General features: G+C 34.8%; 2 protein-coding genes and 1 non-coding gene across 3 annotated transcripts in view; 1 reads left to right on the top strand and 2 right to left on the bottom strand.

Moving 5' to 3' along the window:
- Positions 1-1,253: 1,253 nt before the first annotated feature.
- LOC129950334 (uncharacterized) lies at positions 1,254-2,778 on the bottom strand. Its single transcript, XM_056062231.1, has 3 exons — positions 2,556-2,778; positions 1,635-2,472; positions 1,254-1,562 (listed from the first exon to the last, which is right to left on the bottom strand). The coding sequence occupies exons 1-3, from the start codon at positions 2,649-2,651 to the stop codon at positions 1,489-1,491; spliced, it is 1,008 nt and encodes a 335-aa protein (XP_055918206.1). The 5' UTR covers positions 2,652-2,778; the 3' UTR covers positions 1,254-1,488.
- A 3,748-nt stretch (positions 2,779-6,526) lies between these two features.
- Trnad-guc (transfer RNA aspartic acid (anticodon GUC)) lies at positions 6,527-6,598 on the bottom strand. Its single transcript has one exon. It is a non-coding gene; the product is annotated as a tRNA-Asp (tRNA).
- An 11,445-nt stretch (positions 6,599-18,043) lies between these two features.
- The window catches only part of LOC129952912 (cadherin-related tumor suppressor), a 257,350-nt gene continuing 254,598 nt past the window's right edge, over positions 18,044-20,795 (top strand). Inside the window, exon 1 of the mRNA XM_056065884.1 lies at positions 18,044-18,434. The gene's annotated coding sequence lies outside the window, so the exon portion shown is untranslated. The remainder of the gene's footprint in view (positions 18,435-20,795) is intronic.

Below are 20,795 nucleotides of genomic sequence, written 5' to 3'. Positions count from 1 at the left end.
CGCTTTGGAGAAAGTAAGATCTTTGTATATACAGAGGTAAGATTAATGCACTTAATATTTCAAAAGCATTTGATAGGGTTTGTGTCAAAACACAAACTAAAAAGTTGCTCCAATGGCGACAGAATGGTTTCTGCATGTGCGCGGACACCCATATAAGTTTAAAGTGCTCAGTTTAGAAACAGTTTCGAAACTAAAAGTTGCATGGGCGCTCCTAGCCTAAAACTTCGATAACTCGAACTGTTATGTCTAGAAATTTTTATTAACTCAAACCAAATTGTGTGACAGTAGGGTTTTGAGTCTATATTCCATGCATAATTACTTTGATAACTCGACCTTGTGTAACTCGAATTTCTCTAAAACTCGAACGAAAAAATGACACCTACACTGCGTAAGTTGAATTTTATGGGGGAATTCCCATTTATGAGAACAAATCAAGTAGGTATGCATTTGAAATTTGATTTTTTGAAAGAAATAGGTAAAAGTAACAAGCCTCGTTGTTTTTGCAATGTTAAATGGTTACCTACCTGTTTATTACAAGGCAAACTCCAAGGCATGGATGGCTGCACAACTTTTTGAAGAATGGTTTGTTAAGTTATATAAGCAATTTTCACAAAACGGGAGAAACGTTTCACTCTTTTTTGATAATTGTCCGGCGCATCGCAAAGACCTTAAAAAATTACTTGATTGCATCAATATAGTTGGGAACACTTGGGACATTGACGTAAAAAGTCAGACTATAGCTGATTGCTTCAAAAAGAGTGGTTTTGGCCTATTTTGTACATGAGACGAAGACCATGACATCTCTCTTGTTTTTTTCAATATGGTTATGATGAGTGGAAAGGCTGATTTCTGTAGAAACGAACATATGTAAGTCTAAATAAATATATGGATAGATAATGGTATTTATACGTAGGTCTTTATTTAGGATTTTATTGAACAGTGTAGATCTGAATCGTGTAGAGGAGCAGCAACAATTGAACGCTATCAAAATATTACTTTAGTTAGCCTCAAATCTTTAAATGATTTTTTTCACACCAACAGAAGATTCTATCGAAATATGTTAACTCCTAAGCTTTTTTGGTTTGGACACAAACAATACAAAAAATATTATTATTCATTTGACGTGAATTAAAAAAGATTTTTACATGGAAAAAATACTTACTACCAAACTCGATACCATTTTATCCATTTAAAAAACTTACTTTTCAAAAGTTCCACTACACCTTTAAATTTTATTAAAAAAACTTCAAAACTTGTGTTTGTGTTTCAAAAGAATCAAAATGTTTATTGAACTTGTTGCTTCTTTAAAAAGTACATAAAAAGATATAACGAAATAAATAATACAAAACATGGATTAAAATTTCAACAATTTGTCATGCTTTTGCTTATTAACAAATTTTACATATTACATTAAAAAATAAATACATTTGTAAATTGCCTATCCAGGGCCGTAAGTTGTAGGAGACACCACAAGAAAACATAATTTATTCATCCACCCGAAGTTCTTGCAATATAAAGATCCATTATATCGTCAAATTGTTGTACAACTGGCTCCTTGCGTCCTTAAAACAAAACAGACACCAACCAACAATGATAAAAAGCGTTTCAATTTAAAGAACTACGAAAATACTTACGTCTTACAATTGGTCTAACATGAGCTAAGTTAGTCGGACTTAATTGCGAAGCTATATCCTCGTCCTCAGACTCCTCATCGACTATTTGCAACCGTTTCCATCCGGTGGCTTTGGGAGCAGCCTTTGGTGTGCTCTCTGTTGTCTTTCGGCGCTTCGGTGCGGGTTGTACCGCTGCTTCGGCTTCCTGCCGAGCCACATTCAGCTCGGGGTTCTGTTTGGTCTTGCGGGAGGAATCTCTGAGAGTGACAAAGTTCGGCACCATTTGGACGATTCTATCCATGGTATCATTTGACGAGGTGGAATGTATCGAACGAGAATCAAAATGAACCAACGAAGAATTGTTGTCATTGTTTGCATCTGCCCCTTGTTCGGCTGGTGGCGTCATCGGCGGAGTGTCTACCTGCGAACTCTCCTCTGGGCGCTGTGACCCTAATTGCACTGCAGCTTCCGCGCCTTGCCGTGCCACATTCAGATTTGCGTTTCGTATCGTTTTGCGAGTTGAATCCCGAATTGAGATGAAGTCTGGTGCCATTCGGACGATTCTGTCCGTGGAATCAATGGAACTGGGCGAATCAATTGACCGAGAGTCGAAATGAACTAACGAAGAGGTTTGGGAGGTCTGCTTGCTGTTTCCATCTTCTCTTTCAATGGCTGTGGCAGCACTTAGGTTGCGTGAAGTAGATCCACTGTTGTGAGAATTTGTAGACACTGTCCTGACAGATTCATTTGAAATGGAAGTCAGACTAGAGATGCTCCCGTTCCTCGATTTTGATTTAGCTTTGGATTTGTAGATTAATTCAAATTGATCGAAACATTTAGGGCACAAAAATGAGTCATCCTAAAAAAAGGCACGTAAATTTGATAAGGCTTTGGGTAAGTTTTGAAATTAAATAAAAACAAGAAACAATTTAATTTGTTTACCCTAAAATGTGGTTGCGCTTTGCGAATAAAGCGAAGTCTTGATACTTCAAGCATTTGAAAGGGACCTTTCTTTGATTTACACATATAGCAGGACATTTTTAATTCTTATAAATTAAATTAAGTTAATATTTGATAAAAATGTTTAAATTTCGCGCTCAACAAAGTTTAATTTTTGTTATCAGCAGAAACCCAAACAAATGAGGATAGGAAACAATTTGTCAGTTGTAAATGTCAAACAAAAAAACGAACACAAAATTCAAATGCAATTGAGTTCCAGACACATTCCAGTTTCCAATAAGGGAAATGTTTTTTTTTCGCAAGTTGGCACTGCTGTGAGATTACACCACAAACAGAGTAGGAAAACAGTTTTGGTTGCGTAAGGGCATGTTTTGATGAGGCTCCGAAGACAATGTTCGTGATTATGGTTTTTTTGTATCAGCGATTTTAAATGTCTTTTTTCACTCTTAACTGAATATTGAATTACACTAATTTAAAAAATAGTTTTACTTTCACTTAAATTAAATGTCAATATTTGCAGCAAATGCAAGTTTGTAGAAAAGCAATAAATAGCAGCAGAAACTTGTGAAAGATGTCTCTATAATGTTTAACAATGATGTCATTAATCGAATATAATGGCTGAATCACAAACACGCTTCAGCTTAGGATTCACCTGACGTTTACGAGTTCAGCCATAGGAATTCAATGCATGCTATCACAATGGAGCTTTGAACTAACGTTTCGTTTGACATTCGTAAGGAAAAGAACGTAATGTGACTCCAAACGGAAGCTCTAGTTCAATTATCTGAATATTTGCTTTGTCTGACAGCTCAACAGCTGTAAACAAATGTCAACAAACAAAATATTTGCTTTTTGGAGGAATGAAATAATAGAAATCCCATTTAGAGCAACTGGAACAGGCCCACCGTAACACAGACGAAGCCGAAGCGTGTTTGTGATTCAGCCATAAAAAGCATTTCATCAGTAAGGGTTTCGATTGGATGTTTAATAAAATCCCCAAAAACGAAAATTCAGTTCGTCTTCTAAGTTAAAGAAAAATCAATCCTTGATCTGTATAAAAATAAGTTGACTAATACAATCATAGGCTGAAATGTCAATTATGAAATAAAACCTAATTTCACTAACTTAATGATGGTATTCATATTGGACTTATTTAAGGACACTTTTTTTGACATTTTATTTTTTTTATTAATTACAACATTTTGCTCCACTCCCCTATTTATTTTAACCATCAAACTAGAGAGAAATAAAATGATGAGATGTCAAAATAAGTCACCTCAAAAGAGTCCACAAGAGTAAACAATGTCAAACGTACACAAGCTTCAAAATCCATATGATCTATTTGGTTGATATTTATTCTTGTGATTTACCAATTAAAACTGCTTTAGATACTGACATCACAGCTGGGAATGTGATAAGAAGTGTTAATAAAGCTATTATCTGATCTGTCAAATTAAAAATTGCTTTTCTTTTCAACCAGAATCAAATAGCTGAGCTGACCGATTTGAAAGCTGAACACAAGCATTTGATAGGTGAAATAAAAAAAAATAAACATCGGATGCTTGTTTGATAATAATTAGGCTTTCGATTTTGATTTGAGTAGGAGAAAATGACAAATAAATTGAGAATAGTCAAATAGTGACAACTGAGTGTTCAGGTGTGTTTCAAAAATAATTCTGAGTGCTCAGAACACGCTTTATCAGAGGATGTTCATAGCATGCACGATATGCTCGGCCTCTATTTAGAAGTCTTTAGAGATAAAAACAACGACTATATTGAATGTGAATTTCTGTGTCCAGATCAATTCAACTTGCTTTACCAAATAAAACAAGATCTTGATATGAATATTCATCCTCGAATATATTACTTGCATCATCTGTCACCTCAGTTCTAATCAAAACAACATTTTAACATGTCTGCATCATCTCCCTAAGCCTACATTATATTCACATCTTAGTTTTTTTCTTCGATTTCTCCAAACACTATCTCATATGATATTTGATATGTCCATCCTCGCTATACCTAGGTTGTAACATACATATATGGAGGTTTCGGTAGACCCCCTTAAGCTGAAGACACTCTGTTGGGTGCCTTCTCTCATATTTGACATGTATCCAAAATTTTAATTTTTTCGCATCTAAAAGAGGAAGCATGGAATTAACACAAAAAGATGATTCCCCAAAAAATGAAGACAAAAAATATCTATAAAATGTGTCCTCCTCCTCACCGTCACTTACGTATATGTAGGTATGATTTTGTTGGCCATAATATCGTCCTTAGAAGGAACATGCGAGATATGCGTCTGTGGGGGAGATGAAATGATGTTCATTCAACACCTTTATTTTCTCCCCTTTTTTTATGATTTGAATTTTTCTTTTTCAATTTATGTTAAATTTTGATAAGGTAAACTTTGATATAGTTTGGGAAGATGTAGTTGCAAGTGATAAATTGCAAAAATGTCAGATTAACGTCACTTTCATTGTCAAATGCTTGACACAAGGTCTGTCTTATGTTGACGTTTCATCATCATCGTTCCCACTTATTTATTTGTGTTTTTAAAAACCTACATTACTGTTAAAAACTGTTATCTGTTTTTAGGTATCAATTGAAAGCTATGAGATAAACTTATGACACGTCAAATATAGGTGCAAATTATTTTGACGTTCATTCATTTATTTTTGTATGATGTTTTCCATGTAAGACTCGTGGTGGGTTTTCGGATAGTTAACAGTAAAGAAAATACCGCAGTATCAACACAAATAACTTTTCGAAAAAAGTTTAAATCTTAAATGGATCCCTTGTGTCAAAAAATTATTGCGCTATTTAATCAAGTTTTTTAAACGGTTCTTTATGTAGAAATATGAAGTTTTGTTTTGAATTAATATCAAAAAAGGTATTCATGATTTTTGATTTATGGTGTAAACGTCACTTTTCAAGTGTTGGAAATGCAGTGGAACCTTAAGGCAAACACGCACTTGTTTAAATTCAGTTGAAATTGAAAAATCTCAGCACAACATTCTGAACTATCAACATGGAAAGAAAAAAACAATCATCAGCACCAGGAACCTAATAACTACAACCAAAAAAGGCACAAAAATGGTGAAATAGGTCACGCCTTCTTGTATCCTTTTGGTAATAAGTTCGGACACGGTTCAGTCGAGTGTACCAAAAAATTTGTTCCTTTAGTCTAAATGGATTTTTGTTGTTGTTGTTGTTATTACACTTGCCATACAACCAACACACCACTGTATTACCTACATGCATATTCATATGAAGGTACATAATGTAGTTTTTGTGGCAGTAGCGTGTGAGGAATTTTTCAGTTTTTTGGATATTTAAGCGTCAATCAAAAATCTTTTCTTATTTTTTTGTTGTTAATTTTTCGGTTATACAAAATTTTTGATTTTTTTCGTATACATTATTATAATATTATTCAGGGGCGGATTAAAATATGGCTACATATGCGATGGTGGTGGCAAGTTAATTAAAGCATTTGGATGATCAGAAGAGGTGTTTGTTTGAGGTGGGAGACTTCAAATGTTCAACTTGTAATATTTTCTTAAATAAATTCTGACATTGAAAAATATTAAACATGATGGAGGAATGTTAATGCAGTTTAGTTTTTTTTTTTTTCTTCTTCATTGTAATCAACCTTCAAAGGATTTAAGAAATAACTTTTTGTGTTGTTTATTTATAATTTATCAAAAATTTTGTATAGAAAATGTCTAGTACTCTGATGGAACATGTCATTTTAGTTCATTGACAGGTGTACTGGTGGCGCTGGTGATGTTTCTGCATTATCAACTTAAACAAAATAAGTTTTTTTGACATCTACCCAACTGCAACTACGGTTTTCTACTCACAACAGTTCTAAACTTTAATACAAATACAACGGTGGAACTTTCAACAAGAACTCAATTTTATATGAATAAAAAAAAGCTTAGATCGACTCTCTCCCCGACGGGGAATTGAACCCCGGTCTCCCGCGTGACAGGCGGGGATACTGACCACTATACTATCGAGGATGTTGATTTCCGTTAGGTCAATGATTTTACAGACATTAATTTATTTAAAGAAGAGCAAACTATTAAAAGAATAAAAAATACAAAGACACAAAACATAAGTTGATTTTATGTGCAACTTTGGATTTAGTATTTTGAGTGTGATACTTGATTGACGTTTTTGTTATGAAATAACCCCATTTTGAGATTTTAGAACAGCACAGATTAGGCATAAGGAATGGGTCGATACAAATTTAAATAGTTCTTCAATATAATAATTAACACAACTGCATTTTAGCTTTTGAAACATAGCGTAAGTCATTTGCAGCACTGTCAAAATTAAAATATACGGAAACAGTACACAGCGGCACGATAGGAACTTGAAGCTTCAGCAGCTGACAGTGACAGTTGGTGCTGGGAAAAAAGAAATTTAGAATAAAAAATATTTTGGAATTTTTTGACATAAATTAGCAGCACACAACCAATGTACAAATATGAGGATTTAATATATTTTTTAACTTAAACTTTCAAAATTCGAAGAAAGCTTCAAATTACTACTATTTTTTAAATTAAAGAACTTAATCTCTGACTCAAAAACGTATTCCTACTAATATTTTATGTTGATGCATGATGTCACTTAGTATGCACTTACAATGTATCTCTGGTATAAGGGTTGAACCTACTTAGAATTTCCATGTAATTTAGATACCATAGCATTTTGTTGTGCGTTGCCATTTCTTATAAAACATTTCCCCATTTTTGCATTTAAAATATCTACAAATTTAACAACATCACCAAAAAAAAAAAAAAACAACAACAAAAAAGCAAATCTTTCTGCGCCATTTACATAATTCCTTCGATTGACTCAATCCGCCGCGCTATATAGTTACTCCCGGATTATAAACACCCACTCGAGAGTCCATAAAACCTGTACGAAGGCATTAGGAACACACAAAAACAGCAAAACAAAAATAACATCCATGCATCGTTGATCGTCTCCCACAATCGCATATCCAATCTTTCTCTCTAGGCGACCATCAGCCAGCAGAGAGCTAGAGTTCTAGCTTTAGCTCCAGCTCATATCAATCTGTTCTAGCGCAATGTTTTTGCACCGTGGGCACATAAACAGTCCCGATTGCTCAACACAAGGGCCCTAATCCGTGCGCACATATGACAACATTCTGAATGTCAAATTCTGAAACCTGAAATTGTTGTGCTTGCGTGTCTCGCATGGAGCAGCATATCACAGAGCTGAGAACAGTTCCCAATCGGCTTTGCCATGCCATACAAATGATACGACCAAACCACGACTGAACGACTGACGAGACGACTCGACGATTCTGTTCCAGCCTTCGAATCTAATGTACACATATCAAAAGGACACCTCGACATGCGGAGCGGGACTCCTACGACAATTATATGTGGGTGGGTGGGGCAAGATATTTCCATCTATTTGTCGCCTCTGTCCCCTAAGCCACGCCGCGCTGCATCGCCGCACCACTCCGAGCTTGTTCATGACACTTGATAGGTATTAATGTTAGGCAAGACCTGATATATTGCCTAGTGGAACAAATTATGTTTGGTACTCTCTGTTCGAGGCGAGTGTCTGACAATATGTCATTGAGTTTGGTAGACGAAGACGCATGGCAGAACACTGATGAAAAAACGGGATCTGCATCTCAGTTGCCCCGCATGCCACAGTACGCCGCAGCGCACCACACTCCGTAAATAGGAACTAAAAAATTACGATTCCTTCGTTTTGTTTTAGCCTGAAACAATTGGCTTATAGTTGGGACATGGGAACTATCCCTTGATTTGATGGTGATCATCATGATAGAGACCTCGTCGTCTTAGTAGCGTTCATCGTCGTCGTGAGACATCATCGTTGTCATTGAGAGGGCCTAACCTAACATCTTATAGTCTTCTTACAAACAGGTAGCAAGTATTTGCCCTAAGGATATTGTTTTTAAACTCAAGCTGAGAGCTCTGGAGAAGACCAATATAAAAAAAGAACAAGTGAGAGATACAAAACCGAGATCAGCCTCAGCCATTGACTCTCTGCATGGAAGGAATTTGCATTTGATAGCCTTGCACAGGACATAAATAATGCTCAGCGCAAAGTTATTAAAAATCCGGGCTGGGAAGAGATGACCAACAACCAACCAACCAACGACGCGACGGAACGGAACACAGAAGTAGCATCACAGGCTCATCATCAGACAGAATTTCGTAGGTTTTACATTATTTGAGTCGAGAAATGACTGCCATGTGGAATTTTACTTATATATAGCCACTGCAGCTTTCATCAGGAACACTCTGCGATGCCGAAGCTGAAGCCGATGCGACTTGAAGATGTTTAAGTACTTTGGTTGGTTTGGGTTATCGTCTTGTCTCGTGATCGAGCGAGGCATGCTTCATATGATATGATGTGTGCTTTGCTGTGACATTCTTTATAAAACTAAAGTGGATATTTTCAATTAGTATATTATTTACTTACATACATATACAACTCAATCTATGAAGGTACTCGATCTTTTGAAAATAGTGTCTTGAAAAAATGCGCTATATCAGAAAGAACAAGCTCTCCGAACTCTGTCAAAAGATACAATAGAAAAATGGCGACTTTGAAAGTTGTCAGCTGACGGTAAATAAAATGTCAAAATTAGTAAAGGATGAACGAAATGTCACGAAATTAAAACTTTTTTTTTTAAGTGAACGAACGCTTTTGCATGAAGAACCGTTTTATTTTACAATAACTTTAAGTGCCTTGCGCATGATTGGGAATTACATATTTTGGAAATGAGAATTTTGATACTTCTAATCTTTACGAAGCCCTGCGGACTGTCACAATGCAGGACGTTTGAGTTCAATATTCATAGGTTAATATAAAGTATTTGTTGTTGTAGACCACGAGTTAACATTTTATAGTTTGTTTGACGCATGAGACATAGACATACATCATAAATTTTGAAAGGTTGTGAATTTTGACAACTCATTTAAATGAATGTTCGACTGTTTTGTGGAAAGCGTCCGGTTATGTTGATGTGCAAATTTGTATTTGACAGAGAACATTAGAATATGATATTTTATTGTTTTAATTTATTAAAATTAGTGTAAGCTTAAACAATAAGAACAACAAATATAGTTAATTTGTTCAGGCAATAGCATCAATTTAGAATTAATATTACAATTCCACCTTAATTCCTAAGGGCGGTCTAACATCGACTGAAACGGAGCGCGATAACGATACAAAATGGTTTAACCAATCTAATTGAATAGGTTCAACCAATTTGGCTCGGTTTCCAGAAGTTAAAAGCAATCAAAAACGTATTTTAAGCGTATATTAATTCATTTTCGATGTAATAAGAGCATAATTTGATTATGAAAAAATGAATTTAAGTATTTTAAAAAGTTAAGCAGCACTTTGTTTTTGAAATAAAATTTAGCTGAGGATAAAATCAGCAACCTATAATGCATGTGCCTGCTAACGCAGCTAAAGCTACTATTACACTTCACCTTTTTATGAGATATGAAAAGCTATCACAAAAACGATCCCTTTAGCATCCATATATATGTGTACATAAGTACATCCTTAAAGCGTCTCCTTCGCGTCCACTTTGTTAGGTTGCAAATAAAAGAGTTCGTTTTGCGTTCGTTGTCGTTAAATGCGTCCCATTTCGTGCGCCTTGAAGATGTTACCGCTGCTGCTGTTGCTGTTGCTTTGCTGTATATACCCTGTTTATAGCGCACAAGATTCTGTCTATCCGTTCAGGCGTTATTTGAGGCATTAAGTGCGTGTGTGATGTCAAAATTTACATACGAAGAGGGCACAAAAAATTATAAAAAACAACTTAAAAAAAAATAGCAATCCTCGTCTCCCAAACAGTGTCCTTCTTGCGCCACCATGCCCTAAAATAATCTTTCTTTTTCTCCCCCTGGGGGGATGGAAATAAATTAACACAAAAACCTCGGAGGATAAGAAACGCGACAAATGCCATCATGTGCTGTAGCACAGCGCACAGGAAAACAACGTGCACACCACACAACACACTGCACAGTCACCATCATCAACCATCAGCCATTCGAGAATCGAGAGGGACTCAGGGACATTGTAGACCGGGCCTAAAACATACGCACACACATAAATGCATCATCATAGGCTGATGCGGCTGCGACTGCGCATAGCTGGCCGGGACCGGTAGGTCGGACGAATAGACGGATGAACGGCAACGGGACGGTTGTATGTGAGATTCCTGTGCGACCAAGCAACCATTAGCCCCGCCAAACTCTTCGAGCGCCTTAAAAGTGGAGAACATTATAAATCAGACTTTGCAGGCTATCTCTGCGCGCCGTACTCGAGCGCTGTGCAAATGACTAATGTATGTAGCGCGCGATTCGCCATGAGGGAATCTACTATACGGTCCGGGCGTCCAACTGACAACGATGACGCTGGTCATGAATATGGCGGCGGGATAATATAATATTTCCAGCCCAGGCCGTGATGGCGGACGGAGACGATTGCTCCTCATGATAGTGTGCGGTGGCGTGGATGATGACTTTCAAGGTAAGTACATGTAATACCAGCGATTGACAAAATTATGTTTTGGTGAGTTTGTTGCTTGCGTCACCCGTCACCGCGCACTGCACCGAACTGCGCCTGGCCGCTCGTTCCTCGCATCCAAAATGCCCTTCTTCCTGCCATACTAGCTACCTACATATATGGTAAGGTTGTATAGCTGGTGTAGATGGATCAGCGAATGCAGCGTTCCTTTTCTTGTGTGTAGTGCAAGTGTACGGCGTTTTGGGTGGTAATTGATGTGCTACTATATAGACGAGGTTTTCTATATTTTGATTGAACCAAAGCCAAATGATATAGACGCATTTTTTGTTCAAGAAGCAAATAATGTTTACAATTATTATGCCAAAGATGTGATTTTCATCATCAGATAAATTGAAAAATATGTATATAATTTGTGATAACACCGATAAGTTTTCCGGTTCCGGTCAACCATTTTATAATTGTGGAAGAAAAACTTTACAAATTAAAACTTCAACTATGAATTATTTACTGGAATTTCAAATAAGTTATTGTTATAGAATCCAGAACAATCGTTTGAATGACCTCCGCGACTCTTATGGGACGAAACTGACTGAAACTGACTGATAGCATGAGCTAGTTGGGATTGAGGGATACTGTAGATCAAACACCCATTTTAATAAAACAATTTTATTACTTTTCCGTGTTCCGTGAATACTCTGAATAAATTTGATACGCAGCCAATTTGAAGGATGCAATATTAACAATATGGCCGCTGTTAAAGTTTGGAAGTCATTATTCTAAGACCTTTAGGAAAATTATGATATTTCAATTTCAATTTTTGTAAACTTTAGTACATATATAACAGTTTTATTAAAGTAGGTCCAAATACATAAAGTAGGTCAAGCATGCAAATGTAGCACCTTTGATTTTGGAAAGCCAAATAAAATATTCTCAGATTCTCATAATTGCCTTTTTTTTATATTTTTCGAAATTACCCGGAGGCAATAATAATAATTCCTCATCTTATAAATTGAAAAAGATATCTAGCCGATAATTATGTTCATACGTACGAATATAAATTATTTTTTTTATTTTCCTAACTGCAAAACTAAGTCACGAAGCCCTTGAAGAGAAAATTTATATATTTTTCTTCAAAAATAGTAACTTGCACGAAAATCACCTCCTCTGGGATATCAAACTTGAACTGCCAAGCTAACTCCAAATTTGAATGCTAATTCACGATACAATTTTCAATTAGTGATATTTTGCTCAGTTCATATACCTACCCCTCTTTCCGACCACATCTGCCGCGCTGTTGCATCGCCATCGTGCACAGAAAGAGAGAAGCACATCGCCCGCGTTGCCAGCACAAATCATCCAGCACCGCAGAACCCCAGCACATTGCGATTGCAGCCGGCACGTAGTTAAATTAATTAAACGAACGGTTCTCCAGTTTCGGTTTTTATGGTTTCCCCATAACAAATTTGGAGCTCGCATCCCAGACTTGAGCTCATCAGGACTGTTGCCGTTTGTTGGTCGGTCTTGGTATGAGGCTGAGGCCAAACCAAAAAGGCGGCTTTGGTGCAAAAACGTGTGCTCCTATGGAAATTCGAACAAATTTTTATTACCAGAACTTGAAACCCAGAGAAAAATAAATAAAATCAAAAACAAACCAAAAACACTCAAATTTGTGTTGGTTTTGTTTTCTTTTAGTTTGTTTGTCTTTTGGTCAAATCTCGCTCAAAGATGAGCGTTCTCCGCTTCATCAGATCGTGCATACACTTTTATTCACAATTATCATGCAAGATTGTCGTCTTCTTCGTCGTTGTTTCAAATTTTAAGAAACAGCAGCAGGCTTAAGCCTCAGCCTCAGCTTCAGCCCCTTTACCTGAGTTCCGAGAGGTTTCAGAGATTTTGGATAGATGATGGTTCCAGCTCCTTCCTCATCATCATCCCATCATCAGGAAGGAGGAGGGTCGTTTGAGTTTGAAAATTTGAATTCATTCGTTTCCGTACACATCGCAGGAGGGCATGAAACTGCTAATGAGTTTCATCACGATTTTTGATTTCCATACACAAAAATTTTGCAAAAAGAAATTGTTTTTGAAAGAGATATCGACATCGAATGGAAAAACACATCAAAAAGAAAAGGACAGAGCGAGAGAGAGAGAGAGAGAGAAAGCTATGGCGAGGTAAATTTGAATTTTCAAGACATTTCAGTTGCGAGAGTCTTGAGTGCAGCTTTCCTCTAGTCGATCATCAAGCACCCTCTCCATGCCTGTCCTTTTTCTTATCCATAAAGTGACTCGCATTCCTTTTCTCATGACAACCACGAAGACGAAGTAGACTACCACGGGTCCGGGAATGGCAATAGCAACGGCTACAGCTACAGCAACGGCAAGTCGAAGCCAACAACAGCACAAGAGCAACGGAAGGCAACGGCAAGGAAACGGCGCGCTGGCGTATTCCCTTTGTGCACAGACATTGCGTGTTTTTGTAATATTCCTCAAAAGATAAAAATGTGACCAGGCACCATGGGCAATAACTTGACTAATGCTACATGCTATAGTTATAGGTACCATGCAGTGCAATCTCATAGCCGAAGATGAACCAGCGCAGCTCACAGCATCAGCCTCAGTCACCATTCCACCACCATCAATATACCAAAAGACCAAACGAAGCACCACCGATCGCCGAGCCGCCACCACACTGCACCGTTCGGTCCTCCATGGAGCGAGCGGTATCCACACTTCACCAGTGAAGTTGAGATAAAAATACGTGTGCACTCTGGGACTGGCTGCAACCGATGAAGCGAGAACTGAGTGGACCGTGTTGGATGGGTCTCTAGTGCAACGGACGTTAAGAGAGCCCATGATGACGACGTCCGACTACGACGAACGGCGAAGACCAAGACCAAAAAGCATCTTAACAACAATAATAATAACAAATGAAACCAAGAAACAGAGAGAAAAACAATCCCGAGCCCTATGGTCTTGAGTTATTTTATGGGGATTCTGTGAATGATAGAGGTGGTAGGTATTGGTATAGTGGTGCTGAGTAACATAAGCCTCTGCCAATGCCAGGCAATTTCAACTGCAACAACTAACTGGAGGTACCTGTGTGAAGAGAAGAACACTTGTATGGAATTTGAAGTTGAGTATGGCTTAGAAATTTTGTATTTAATTGGAGAAATGTTGTGGGGAATAGAATGTTCCCTTCGATTTTTCAAAAAAGACCTTTCAAATAGGAAATATTTACATATGTCAAAAAATTGTAGTAGATTTGCAAAATTGACAAACTTACCAATTTTATTGGTCATAAACTCAGTACCTAAATGGACTTCATAAAGTGTATTTTACCAGCCATGTAAATTCTACTACAGTTACGTCTTATGTGATTTTGAAAATGACATTTCCTAATTACAAAATAAATAAATCACTCAATTGACATAGAACAATTGGTTCTTGTCATTTTTAGTTTATGAGAAATAATTGTTTTTGATTGTCAAAACATTTATTTCTTTTTACGCAATGGCTGCGTTCAATCTCGTGTTGGATAGGTGGGTTTTTAGATACCTTGTTGATAAAGTTGGATAGCTGTCAAAAAAAAACAGCTTTCAGCTGTTCACAAAAAGCAGAGAAACATTTAAGTTTCGAAGTCAAAATTGTTGTAAGATAAATATTTAATGGATAATTCAACTGATTCGTTGGACGACGACTTAAGAATGCTAAACACTAAACTGGAGGTAAGACCTAGCAAATTGGTTATGTACAAAACGAGAATAAAATAAGTCAATTTTGAAGTTTACAAAAAAAGATAACAATTACGTTCTAAAATTCGGAGGCAAATAGTTTCTTCATCTTCAATTATGTATAGAACATCCTCAAATACAACTTTAACTAACATTTTGTATCTTTTTGTTTATCAACAAATACAAAAGGCTGAAATCAATTTTTAAGTTTCTTGAAAATCAAAAATGTGTTGAATTAGCTGTTCTGTCAGAAACCTACATACCCCGGGAATTCTTTTTTGACATCTCAGCTGTTTTTTATCAGCTGTTGTTTTAAACGTAAAACTCTAACAAAAAGGTATCCGGATACCCTACCCGTCTGAGATTGAACGCAGCCAATGTGCCATTAGTGTAGTGACACGTATGTCAGATGATTCGTTCTGATTTAATGTCTATTTACAAAAATTACAATAAGTCATAACTTACGTCATTTAAACTTATCTTTAAGCACCTACATACATAAGTTAAAAAAAAAAAACATATCTTCCATTTTTTTAATAATCACACGGCAATTAATTTTTTTTAGTGGCTGGCGATTACAACTGATTTAATGTCTATGTGACAGTGACAATGTGGCATTTTTTAGTTACGCCTGTGAAGGTACGAATGTCATATTCTTGTGTTCTTAAACTCGAATGGTTTAAAAGTGCATGTCATGTGTGTGCATGTCATGTATGAACATATAAAAGAAAACACGATTATGACAAGAAACGGTCAAATTAATATCATTCTGTGAATTGTGTAATTTCAGAAAAGGCCAGAGATAGGAAAAACCAATATGAAGTAGGTAAAACTATGGAAATATAGAAAAAGTAACATTGGTAGTAACACATGTAGCAGGAAATGTCATTATTTCCTAATTTTGGTATCTAAATGTCAAAAAAGTTATTTCTGTCATGAATAGAATAGCTATTTTTTGCCAATATCGAATTTTGTGTCAAAAAATGTCATTTAAATGTCAGAATCATCACATATTAACTATGTATATCAGTACTTGACACAGTCTCAAAGTGTCATTATTTTTCTGGTTTTGAACAGATTTCTTTTTATCAGAGTACGCATTAGGGACTTAAGTGTCCAAAATATAAATATTGACAAAAATGCAAAAAGTAATACGTATGAATGTACCAGTGACATAAGTGACAGGTTGTCATTATTTCTGTCATTTCTCAACCTATTTCTTACAATTAAACAAGCTTATGACAAGAAATGCTTACAGTAACATAAATCCACTTAAAGTGCAGCTTTTTTCCGTTTAAACAGAAAACAGAAATAATTCCCTTACAACACCTAACCCTGAAGGCCTTAGGAAAAATAATCTTTTAAAAATGCATTCTGTTCCTGTTGCCTAATTTTTTTGTTTGTTAGTTTGTTTGTTTCTTTCTTTTTCCTATACCATACGTTCAAAAAGAATTTTGTTTCCTCCTTTATACTTCTCTATCTATCTATTTTGTCCCCAACTTTTCTGTTTTTTATTCGTTTCTAAAACTTTAAAGGTACATACACACCACACATGAAAAATAAAGAAAAACAAAAATTAAATACCTGTCCTCGCTGTGTGTTTTGTTGTTGTTATCATTTTTCTTATTCTCCTTGTATGTCTCTGTCTCCTCTTTAACCAAATTATGGATGGAAACAAAAACAAACCAACCGGCTTTTTGTAGATGTGTACATTATTTTAAAAGAAAACTCGAAAAATGGTTGCCCCAACAGAGCCGCCATATTCCTCGAATCTACCGAAAGAGAGACTTAAATAATGAAAGAAAAAAATACTCCTCAGAGGATCACAATAGAACGAGAGAGAATGGAAGGAAAAACCTGCTTTTAAACAGCCGTAAATAAGCGAAAGAACAATAAAACGTCAGAGACCCTAGTTCAATTACCTACAATCAAAGTCGCCACCTCAATGAAACAGGTATTTTTGCTTGTGTACATATTAAAGAGAGAAGAGAGACACTGAATATGCCTCTACAAGAAAATTAAGATGAGAGCGAGCCTTCAAGATCTGTAAATTGTAATAGTGTTGGTGTTAGAGTTGGAGTTGCGATGCGGCAGAACCGAGCGGCGGCGGCCGGCGCTGAGCCTCGAAATTGGAGTTGGTGGAAAAAAGAGAGCGAAACGAATGAGGATTTTATGAAGGTGTTAAACTTAAAAATGCGTTGTCTCAAAAACCTGAAACCTGATCATCGATTGTCCGAGAGAGAGAAACTGAATTTTTGTGGGCACACTTGGTAAAGAGGGTTGCTTATAACCTGGGAGTATGACTTTTCTAACAACCAACACAAGATTAGGGATTTTGTTAGAGGAAACGGAAGTCATTTTTTTAAATTTCAGTATTTGAAATTTACTACCGTAAAGACCCCTTTATGTCGACTTTAGCTTATTAAAGGGTTCACTTATTTAAGGGGTTTACTTAGAAGTTAATATTCCACTTGCATTTGTCAGTGGGATTTAAAGTTACTCCCACCTCTTAGACAAGAAAAACTTTTACTAGTGTATATTAACAACAAGGAAGTGCCTTCATGATTTGACAGATAAACTGATGAATGTGATATCTATGACAATATTCTTATGAAATGTCAGATTTTATATTTCATATGCTTAAGTTAACTTAAAAGAACGTTGGCAACCCTAGAAAATATCTTTTACCTGTGTGTTGTACTCTGTGTAACAAGTAGATGAAAAATAGAGAATTTCCAATTCCAACAGGGAAGCATAGCGTAGCACGCATATATGCATGTTCATGTGTATCAAAATAAGAACAATAATTCAAAGAGAGAGAGAGAGAGCAAGAATTTTCATGGATTCGCATACCCGTCTGTATAGTGTATCTGTATCTATTCTCAATACGTGTTTTTGTTTTGTATGAGTTGCGAGTAAAAATTGAAGTTTTGTATCTTGTATCTTGTATCAGGTGAGTGGGAGAACTTAAAATTTACGCAAACGCAACGCAAACGAAGTTATAATTTTCTTCGCTTGTAAAAATTTTGTTATTTCCTCTCTTTCTCGCTCTCTCTCACGTTAACGTCCATACCTTTAACATACTTGTTGGTTACTACTATACTATGATTAAAATTCGATCTTGTCGATCCTCTTTCGGTGGCCATCATCATATTCTCCAGTTTTTAAATGACCGCGATTTTGAGAGGTATCGTTTCGCGGATTTGTTAAATTTTCCTCTCTTTTATTTGTATTTGAATTGAATTTTGTTGTACCTATCCTGGAGTTTTAATAAATGGCTAACGATTGAAAATAATATAATTTTTCGAATATTATTTAAACACAGGTGTCGAATATAACAAATTTGAAATTGGAAAAATATTTATTTTTTAAAAATAATAGTGCAATTTTGTGAAAACAAAAAAAAAAAAAGAAAATTCGAATGATTTTCTTTTAATATTTTTGTATACGAGTGATTATTGAAGAAAAAGGAAGATAATAAAAATAAAGTGAAAAAATAAGTGAGAAATATTATAAAATTTTACAAAAATTGTTTCAGAAAATATTATGAAATAATTAAAGAAAAAAAGGTAAAGAATGTTTGTTAACAAAATAATTAAAGTGTTGGTTTTGAATAGAAAATAAAATATTTAAAAAGAAAAGTGTATTTTCCTTCCTGGTAACATTGTCGTTATACCAGCGGTAGTGCAGTGCATGTGTACCACTCGCACTCAACTTCTTTTTTGGATTACTTTTACCAATGGTCAACTTTACTGCACATTCTACAACTTTTGGATTAAATTACATTATTTTTGGATTAAAAATATTATGATGGAATAAGTATACTAAATTTGATTAAGAAATTATTGTCATGAATCAATGGTTTTTTGTTTTAATAAAGTGAAAAATATTGATAAACATGGGAGTGAAGAAAATTAAGATAATATTTAAGGTTGCTCTACTTTAATTTGAAATTACTTTTTGAAAAATTATTTCCGGTTTTAAGAAAGAAACACACAACCCACTCAATTTTTCTTAAATTATTTAAGAGTACCCGCAGAAATGATAAAATACAGACGAATAAGAATGTGTAGTTAAGAAAATTAGTTTCAATGGTTTTTTCTGTTTTTTTTTTTACGTTTTAGACATTTTAAACATTACGAAAATTGGAAAAATCTATTGATTTTTGTGTGTATTCAAGGTTTACTTATTTATTGTAGGTATTTGAAAAGTAAAGTTTTAAAAATTTAAATTGGACGAAGTTGATTAATTAAAGATAGACTTAGGTATAGAACCAAAGAATAATGCAAATAGGTTTCTGATTGCCCAAATTCCAGTGTCTTAAGATGTTTGATTGGAAGCAAGAAGATTTTTCCTAAAAATTCATTTAGGTACTCAAAGGAAGTAAGAAAGGTATTTCTCATAAAATTAAGTACTGTTTGATATGGAAATTGTTCCAAATCTGTCAATAAATTCCTTAAAGTAAGGACTTTATATAACTTTGTAAAGAGGACAGTAAATGTGAAAAAAAAACGTTTTGTTTTTTATTTATGAATTTAAGTTCAAACTTTAAAATTTAAGTTTTCTAATTTTGTAAATTGTATCAGAGAAGAATTTATAATTTGAATATTTAAAAAGAAGTTGAAAACTAACTGGCACAAATTTGGAGTAAATCTGTTCCGACGGTTATGTGTTAATCTTTTTTGTTTAAGAAATCTATCGAAAATGTTTAACTTTTTAATTATGAACTGTTAGTTCTTTTTCACATTACGCGTCTCATTGTGAATTAAGGTACTTTTAACGCTTATAAATTGAATTGTTTTAAAAATTGTTTGAGGCGTAAAAGCTGATAAAGTCGAAATAAACATATCAGTTTAGTATTTATTACGAGACGCCTCAAGTAACTAGAAACGGAGCTCCAGCCTAACTAGTTGGCAACAAGTATCTTAGTATTATATACGAAACTTATATAAAAGTGAATGGAACATTAAAGCGTCAAACAGTAAAATGCAAACATTTAAATTGTTTTCAAATATGGCAGTCAAAAGCTTACGATAGAATATTTTGAGAACAGATATAACTGCTTTAGTCTTAACTCAACTGTTCTATAGTTTAAGGCTTTATTGAGGGAATCAGTCCCAAAAATAATGAACGAAACAACAAATGATTTTTTTTTGGTTTAGTTATTTTCATTTATTTTATTTATCGAGATTTTAGTTTAATTTTAGTGGTAAGCATTTAATCAACTCTGGACAGTCACATTTATTCCTCTTGTTTGAAAACTGCTAGGTTAAATCTTCCTTCATAAATAAAAATTTTACTTCTGCTTATAAATCTTTAAGTGCAAAACTTACCATTAATATCTTTTTTTTTGGCTTTTATCAATCAAAGGTTTTTTAACTACACTAATTTTTTGTCTATCAAACTACGAAATTTTATAATAAATTCCAGATTACAATCAATTTGTATTGATAGAAAGAAATAGTATTATTTTTAAAAAAGAAAACTTTTGTCTTTTTGTTGTTACTAAAACTTTATTATAGAATAGCTCTTAAACCCAAAAAGTAAACTTGAGCCTGAAATTCAAATACACCATTTTCAAAAGAATGTTAAGATAGTTTTATTCGAGAACATACATTGAATAAAGAACAATTTTGAACTAAGTGCATAAAATTGACATTTTAACATTCAATACCCCTTTTTTTGTAAACTTATCTCGCATAATTTGATTGACACTTCATTATGATTGGTAATTGGTTCTATTATTACCTTGAAAATTAACCTAAACCTTTAGCACAGCGTATACATTTTTACCCAATAGGATATGATATGACACTCAGAGTTTATCTAAAGAAATTTTACATTCTTGAAGTTTAATGGTCCCAGCATATAAAAAAAGTTTGTTTTAGTAAAATATACCTTTATGAAAAAAAATTAAATTACGCTTTGTA

The sequence above is a fragment of the Eupeodes corollae genome, chromosome 3 (genome assembly GCF_945859685.1).
Source record: "Eupeodes corollae chromosome 3, idEupCoro1.1, whole genome shotgun sequence".
Lineage (NCBI taxonomy): Eukaryota > Metazoa > Arthropoda > Insecta > Diptera > Syrphidae > Eupeodes > Eupeodes corollae.
The sequence above is the reverse complement of the archived record's forward strand: the minus strand, read 5'-3'. Positions and strand labels throughout refer to the sequence as shown.